Source organism: Dendrobates tinctorius, unplaced genomic scaffold (genome assembly GCF_039654945.1).
Source record: "Dendrobates tinctorius isolate UK_male_01 unplaced genomic scaffold, ASM3965494v1 ptg000147l, whole genome shotgun sequence".
NCBI classification, from domain to species: domain Eukaryota; kingdom Metazoa; phylum Chordata; class Amphibia; order Anura; family Dendrobatidae; genus Dendrobates; species Dendrobates tinctorius.
In genome coordinates this window covers 17,945,589-17,954,497 of record NW_027361814.1, presented here as the reverse complement: position 1 = coordinate 17,954,497, position 8,909 = coordinate 17,945,589, and the positions used below count along the sequence as shown (strand labels likewise).

The 8,909-nt window shown below is 45.2% G+C and overlaps 1 protein-coding gene across 2 annotated transcripts in view; it reads right to left on the bottom strand.

Moving 5' to 3' along the window:
* Positions 1-408: 408 nt before the first annotated feature.
* Positions 409-8,909, bottom strand: part of LOC141049764 (glutathione S-transferase omega-1-like) — a 30,494-nt gene continuing 21,993 nt past the window's right edge. For both annotated transcript variants that reach the window (XM_073546505.1, XM_073546504.1), the window contains exon 7: positions 409-1,048. In XM_073546505.1, the coding sequence (XP_073402606.1) occupies positions 898-1,048 (151 nt within the window). In that variant the 3' untranslated portion in view covers positions 409-897. The remainder of the gene's footprint in view (positions 1,049-8,909) is intronic.

Here is an 8,909-nt window from a genome sequence, read left to right as displayed (position 1 = left end):
GTGAAGGAGCACAACCTAAGGTGATCAATTGTTTCACCAGTGATGGTGAAAGTGTGGTGAAAGTGTCTTCAGTGCATATAGACTTTTCTCTTACTGAGATAGGAGATGACATTTTCTACTTTTAAAATTCTATGGAGGAGGGAAGAGCTAGAAGCCGACAGACATTCTGCTGCAAGCTCTAGCAGACAGTTACAATTATCCATAGAACTTTATAAGCACCAACTGAAGACAGAATGTATCCATGTAGTTTGAGAATGAAAGATCAATCCAGGAGGAGAAAGAAGTGGATTTCCCTGATAAGATATAATATACTGTAAAGTTTTTTTATTTTCCTGTCTACTATTTATTGGTGAGATCGAAATTAAACCTACAGATACTCTTTAAGGATATTTTTGAGACCAAAAAAAGTAGGAACACACCTTATTTATTTTTTTGAGAAATGTAATACTAATGGATGGATGTTAAAATCATATTACACAACTCTAAAGAACATTTTGAATACTCCATGAACTGTATGATTTTCTTTTTTGGGCAATTTCATCTGTTTTTGGGTGTACATATTCATGAAGTACGGCATTTGGATGGACACTTAGTATATTATTCTCATTTACATATTCCATGTGGACCCATGGAATAGATTAATGTGGACTAGATTAGATTGATATTAGTGGTAACATTATTTTGTAAGGAGGAAAGCTCTTGCATTTTTTCTCTTTTCTTTCAAGTTTTATCTGTCCCTTTTTCCATTTTTAGGATTATATTTGATTTTAAAATCTGAGTTATAGCTAAGTTTTCAGACATGATCGACCTGGGTTTCAGTTCAGCCATTTGAATCCTGCCTTAAAATGGCAAACAGAATATGGGAATGAAATGGAGCTGACACAGCTACTGATGACTTTAATCAAGGCCATAATCAGCCGCATTTACACAGTCATATATTTGGAAAAAGCCATTGAACACTTCTGGTTCAGTAAAGGTCTTTTTAACAGCTGGGTCTTTCAGCATGCGCTTGTACCAGGCATTGATATGTGGCATCTTCTCCAAAACCCTAGAGAAACAAAAATATTGGGAATATATTCAAGCACTGAAAATATAAACTGCTAAATCAATTATGTCAAATTTTTATTTCTACTAAACTTTTTTCTCTAGTTATTGGTAAAATTGTTTATCAACTAAAATGGCTGCAATTACATCTTCCAAAGGTTGTCAGATATCGTAGACTCCAAGTCAATAAATCTACTAGGTTCAAGAGGACCGGTCAGAATTCTTGACATACAGTGGGGGGAAATAAGTATTTGATCCCTTGCTGATTTTGTAAGTTTTCCCATTGACAAAGACATGAGCAGTCTATAATTTTAAGGGTAGGTTAATTTTAACATTGAGAGATAGAATATCAAAAACAAAATCCAGAAAATCACATTATATAAATTATATAAATGTATTTGCATTTTGCAGTGAGAAATAAGTATTTGATTCCTCTGGCAAACAAAACTTAATACTTGGTGGCAAAACCCTTGTTGGCAAGCACAGCAGTCAGACGTTTTTTGTAGTTGATGATGAGGTTTGCGCACATGTCAGGAGGAATTTTGGTCCACTCCTCTTTGCAGATCGTCTCTAAATCATTAAGATATTGAGGCTGTCACTTGGCAACTCAGAGCTTCAACTCCCTCTATAAGTTTTCTATGGGATTAAGGTCTGAAAACTGGCTAGGCCACTCCATGACCTTAATGTGTTTCTTTTTGATCAACTCCTTTGTTGCCTAGGCTGTATGTTTTGGATCATTGTCTTGCTGGACGACCCAGCCACGACCCATTTTTAATGTCCTGGAGGAGGGAAGGAGGTTGTCATGCAGGATTTTACAGTACATGGCTCCATCCATTCTCCCACTGAAGCAGTCCTGTGCCCTTAGCAGAGAAACCCCCCAAAACATAATGTTTCCACCTCCATGCTTGACAGTGGGGACAATGTTCTTTGGGTCATAAGCAGCATTTCTCTTCCTCCAAACATGACAAGTTGAGCTAATGCTAAATACCTAAATTTTTGCCTCATTTGGCCACAGCCCCTTCTCCCAATCACTCACAGAATCATCCAGGTGCTCATTGGCAAACTTCAGACGGGCCTGCACATGTGCCTTCTTGAGCAAGGGGACCTCGTGGGCACTGCAGGATTTTAAACCTTTACGCCGTAATGTGTTACCAATGGTTTTCTTGGTGACTGTGGTCCCAGCTGCCTTGCGATCATTAACAAGTTCCCCCTGTGTAGTTTTAGGCTGATCTCTCACCTTTCTCATGGTCAAGGAATACCCACGAGGTGAGATTTTGCATGGTGCCCCAGAGAAAAAAAGAGAGAAGCCAGCGCTGCTTGTGGTTAGAACGCATAACATGAGGTGCATATGCTCAGACCTGGTTGGCCTTTATCTGCACTTGCTTCATCTGGCTGCACGGGAGTGATGCAGATACACTTCAGGTACGGATTGCATTTGATATGGTCTTGCTTTTAAAATATCTAGGAGGCTGTAATGGCACAGTGAATAATAAAAATGTAGAGAAGGACCCCCCACATGAGATTGCCTTGGCGTGGCGGGGTGGCTCAATTTATTGATCAATTGCTATGGATTGTGCTAGGATGGCAGAAAGAGTTACAGCAACCCGGAGTGGACCCTCTGGGCCACGGCTCCAGAGCCCCTGCGGGCGAGCTGACCAAGTGGAGCCACCCCCTATACATGGAGTGTTAGGGGCAGGCCCACAAGGGATGGAACCGTGACAGCCGGAGCCAAAGGGGCGACTGGGTGAGCACCAGGGAGACTACGGTGGAGAGTCAGAGGAGCAGCAGAGCGGGGTGACAGCGAACACGGAGCTGCAGAGGGACACGGACGTGGAGCACTCAGGACTGGAGGAAGCAGGGGACTGTAAGAGAGAGAGAGAGAGGTAACAATAGAGATTAGGACATGAAATAAAAACGGACTAGGAGAACAATGGACAGCCGGTACACAGTAGGACACCAGAGACAGAAGGGAAGGAGCCAGAGGCGAGACAGGGACAGGAGATGGCGAGGAGCTGCGCACAACAGCTAACAAAGAAAGCACAAGCAGGGCAGTCAAGAAAGAGACAGGGGCCTGGGAGCGTAGTGAATGCAGACCATACGGACAGCGACACCACAAAGATACACAGGCATCTTACCTGAGGAGATGCCGGGAAGAAATAGACGGTGGGCGCTGCCATGTTGGGGGCGGAGCCACCGCGTGACAGGAACTAGACAGAGCGTCGGGCACAGGAGCACGGGACCGACGTCGCTGAGGCCGGATGTCAGGAGCGGGAACGCGCCGTGAAGCGGGTGCACGCCGGGAAGTGCGCACGGGGTCGCGCAGGTAAGCACCAGTGGAGGACGTGACATCAATATTTTGCCAAGTGTCTCATTTTGAATACAGTTAGATGTTAATATGTGCATATGCACCTCATGTTATGCGTTCTAACCACAAGCAGCGCTGGCTTCTCTCTTTTTTTGTTGCATATTGGTTTGTGGTTGACCACCACTATTGCCGTGCGTGTTGGGTTACGTTCGCCATTTTTGGTGTTCATTGTGATGGATCTAGGCTGCCGTGCACACACAGCAGCCCCGCCCTGCCCCAGGCTTTGTTTAATTTGTGCATCTGTGTCTGAGCCTGCATCGCCCTTCATCTGTGTTTGCTGGTTAGGCAATGTGTGGAGGTCAAACCTGAGATGTCTATGTTCAGACCTCGTTGGCCTTTATCTGCACTTGCTTCATCTGGCTGCACGGGAGTGATGCAGATATACCTCAGGTACGGATTGCATTTGATATGGTCTTGCTTTTAAAATATCTAGGAGGCCGTAATGGCACAGTGAATAATAAAAATGTAGAGTAGGACCCCCCACATGAGATTGCCTTGGTGCGGCGGGGTAGCTCAATTTATTGATCAATATTGTGCCAAATGTCTCATTTTTAATACAGTTAGATGTTAATATGTGCATATGCACCTCATGTTATGCGTTCTAACCACAAGCAGCGCTGGCTTCTCTCTTTTTTTGTTCCAGAAATCTTAGTGGTTTATAGGGGATCAAATACTTATATCGCACTGCTATATGCAAATAAATTTATAGCATTAATACAATGTGATTTTCTGGATTTAATTTTTGATTTTCTATCTCTCAATGTGAAAACTAACCTACCCTTAACATTATAGACGGGTCATGTCTTTGTCAGTGAGCAAACTTACAAAATCAGCAAGGGATCAAATACTTATTTCCCCCACTGTATCAGACACCCTAAAACATCCATTTTTCTATTGTTTTCATTTCCAAATTTCCCTTTTTGAAGCAACCTGTTCAGTTATCTCTAGCAGTGTTGTAGAGAATGAAGGGGTACAAGCAGTGGTATAATGGTCAAGGTCACAAGGGCTGCGACCACGACTGGACCCATGGAGGAAGGGTGTCTGCTGGTTCGAGCACTATTGTCAGCTGGATGTGAGTCCTTAGACCTTCACAGGATACCGGCTTATCGAAGACCAGAAGGTGACATAGATGTCTAGTCCAATTGGGGGACATTAATACTGTATGGGGTCACTTAGGGGATAATTTTACTCCACTATCAGGGGCATTAATAATATTCCCCATTATTAATTTATAGTGTCACAATATGGTACATTCCAGTTGTATCAATGTTGTGACAGAGTCAGTCGTAAAATACTGGAGGGAAGATATGTGTTACTGCGCTTAATGGCATCAGTGATGTGAAACCAGAGTATTTTCCTCCAGCATTACAGTGCCTTGCGAAAGTATTCAGCCCCTGGAACTTCTCAGTCTTTTCCCACATATCATGCTTCAAACATAAAGATACCAAATGTGAATTTTTGGTGAAGAATCAACAACAAGTGGGACACAATTGTGAAGTTGAACGAAATTTATTGGTTACTAGCTGAAGAGCCCGGCGCTGCCCGGGCATAGTAACTAACTGTGATTAGTTATAACAAATTATAATTATCCTCCATCCCATAGTCCCGTGCCCATATACCCATCATACATATCCTCCATCCCATAGGCCCGTGCCCATATACCCATCATATATATCCTCCATCCCATAGTCCCATGCCCATATACCCATCACACATCCTCCATCCCATAGTCCCATGCCCATATACCCATCATACATATTCTTCATCCCATAGTCCCATAACCATATACCCATCATACATATTCTCCATCCCATAGTCCCATGCCCATATACCCATCATACATATTCTTCATCCCATAGTCCCATGCCCATATACCCATCATACATATTCTCCATCCCATAGTCCCATGCCCATATACCCATCATACATATTCGCCATCCCATAGTCCCATGCCCATATACCCATCATACATATTCGCCATCCCATAGTCCCATGCCCATATACCCATCATACATATTCGCCATCCCATAGTCGAGTGCCCATATACCATCACACATCCTTCATCTCATAGTCCCATGCCCATATACCCATCATACATATTCTTCATCCCATAGTCCCATGCCCATATACCCATCATACATATTCTCCATCCCATAGTCCCATGCCCATATACCCATCATACATATTCGCCATCCCATAGTCGAGTGCCCATATACCATCACACATCCTTCATCTCATAGTCCCATGCCCATATACCCATCATACATATCCTCCATCCCATAGTCCCGTGCCCATATACCCATCATACATATCCGCCATCCCATAGTCCCGTGCCCATATACCCGTCATACATATCCTCCATCCCATAGTCCAGTGCCCATATACCCATCACACATTCTACATCCCATAGTCCCGTGCCCATATACATATCCGCCATCCCATAGTCCCGTGCCCATATACTCGTCATACATATCCTCCATCCCATAGTCCAGTGCCCATATACCCATCACACATCCTCCATCCCATAGTCAACCATTATGACATCATAATGAGCGGCGGGGCTTGATACGCGCACACTTTTTCCCCATTATGTAGATAGGGGAAAAATTGTTTGGTGAATTGGAACGCGCGGGGTTAAAATTTCGCCTCATAACATAGCTTAGGACGCTCTTGGGGTCTAGAAGTGTGACTGTGCCAAATTTTGTGGCTGTAGATGCGACGGTGCGGATGCCTATCCCGGACATACACATACATACACACATACATACATTAGGGATGGGCGAATCCTGAAATATTCGGAATCGCTAGGCTGTAACGAGTCCGACTTGGAAACTCGCTACTCGTTGCAAGACTAGCGAGTCCAATGTTAATGAATGGGGATGCGAGTTTTGCAGCGATTCCTGTGCTGGGGAGGAGGAGAATTGGGGATGCAGATTTTTTTTTTTGCAGAGTTTCTTAGCGATTTTGTGTCAGCAGCTGGACACAAAATCGCTAAGAAACTAGGATTGCTTGTATTAAACTGTTAAAAAACTAGCTAGGAGTTCTCTCTCTCTGTTTTGCAGCGATTCCTGTGCTGGGGAGGAGGAGAATGGGGATGCGAGGAGAGAGAGAGAGAGAGAGAACGAACTCCTAGCTAGTTTTTTCACAGTTTAATACAAGCAATCCTAGTTTCTTAGTGATTTTGTGTCCAGCTAGGACACACAAAACTAGCTAGGAGTTCTCTCTCTCTCTCTCCCCTCCAGCACAGGAATCGCTGCAAAACAGAGAGAGAGAACTCCTAGCTAGTTTTTTCACAGTTTAATACAAGCAATCCTAGTTTCTTAGCGATTTTGTGTCCAGCTGCTGACACAAAATCGCTAAGAAACTCTGCAAAAACTAGGATTGCCATTCATTTGCATTGGACTCATTACTCTGTGAGTAATCGCTTGGAAACTCGCAGAGTACCGACTCCTGCGAGTCCCCTACTACTCGCAGAGTAACGAGTCCTAACGAGTAGATTCACCCATCCCTAACATACATACATACACACATTGAGCTTTATATATTAGATTTTAAATTTTTGTGGAAATTCAAAAACTGAAAATTGTGGCGTGCAATATTATTCGGCCCCTTTAACTTAATACTTTGTTGCGCCACCTTTTGCTGCGATTACAGCTGCAAGTCGCTTGGGGTATGTCTCTGTCAGTTTTGTACATCGAGAGACTGAAATTCTTGCCCATTCTTCCTTAGCAAACAGCTCGAGCTCAGTGAGGTTTGATGGAGATTGTTTGTGAACAGCAGTTTTCAGCTTTTTCCACAGATTCTCAATTGGATTCAGGTCTGGACTTTGACTTGGCTATTCTAACACCTGGATATGTTTATTTGTGAACCATTCCATTATAGATTTTGCTTTATGTTTGGGATCATTGTCTTGTTGGAAGACAAATCTCCGTCCCAGTCTCCGGTCTTTTGCATACTCCAACAGGTTTTCTTCAAGAATGGTCCCGTATTTGGCTCCATCCATCTTCCCATCAATTTTAACCATTTTCCCTGTCCCTGCTGAAGAAAATCAGGCCCAAACCATGATGCTGCTGTCATGATCCAGGACGGGGTTTGGCTTTGGCCCGTCCTGGTCAGACAGGGGGTTAATTGTTTCTGCCTCTCTCTGGCAGAGGGCGGCTATTTAATGCTCATTGGACCTAGGTCTGGTGTCAGTTATACTCCTGCCCTCGGCTGAGTTAGTTGACCTCCTGTGTACGTGTGCCTTGTGCCTGATAACTTGTTGCTTGTTTGGTTTTGATCCGGTTCTGTCCCTGTTTACGAGTTCTCCCTGTCCCTCTTGTACCTCACCGCCCTCTCGTGTATTACCTTTGGCTTTGTCTGACCTCCCATCTGTTTATCCCTCCTGCACCTCGTTTGCCCGTATTGTGTATGACCTCCGTTTTGCTCGACTCTGAGTTTTCTACCATCTCTGAAAGCAGGACGCTAAGCCCTGCCCCCTTGCAGTCACAAGACCGTAGGTCCTGTGCCTGCTTGCTAAAACTACAGCGTTCAGGTCCTGTGCATCTGTACTTCCCGGCTGTTCCTGTCCCCGGGACCCCTACAGTGCGGGTGAGTCCCTGCTCAGCGGAGGCTGCACGCCGGCACTGTGAGGATCCTGACAGCTGCCACCACCATGTTTGACAGTGGGGATGGTGTGTTTAGGGTGATGAGCTGTGTTGCCTTTATGCCAAACATATCGTTTGGCATTGTTGCCAAAAAGTTCGATTTTGGTTTCATCTGACCAGAGCACCTTCTTCCACATGTTTGGTGTCTCCCAGGTGGCTAGTTGCAAACTTTAAACAACACTTTTTATGGATATCTTTGAGAAATGTCTTTCTTCTTGCCACTAGTGTTGAGCATTCCGATACCGCAAGTATCGGGTATCGGCCGATACTTGCTGTATCGGAATTCCGATACCGACTTCCGATATTTTTTCAATATCGGAATTCGGCATCGGAATCGGAAGTTCCAAGTTGATTGACAGACTGACGTCATCATGATGCGCGGTGTGTGCGCATCATGATGCGCCGTCATTTCGGGCCTTCCGGGGGTCACTGCCGGCCTGCCGGGGGGCTGTGCCGGCCTGCCGGGGGGCTGTGTGGACTGCCCGGGGTCTGTACCGGCCTGCCGGGGGGCTGTGCCGGCCTGCCGGTGGTCTGTGCACCCTGTGGGGGTCTGTACCGGCCTGCCGGGGGGCTGTGCCGGCCTGCCGGTGGTCTGTGCACCCTGTGGGGGTCTGTACCGGCCTGCCGGGGGGCTGTGCCGGCCTGCCGGGGGGCTGTGCTGATGTCCGGGGGTCTGTGCAAGCATCGTCCGATGGGACTACAAGTCCCATCGGGCGATGCCTGCTACCATGACAGTGATTGACACATTAGCCAATGATGGGACAGTAGTAGTCCCATCATCCGGCTAATGTGTTAAATGTTAAAAAAAAAAAAAAAAAAAAAATACTACATACATACTACATGCATGCTACATA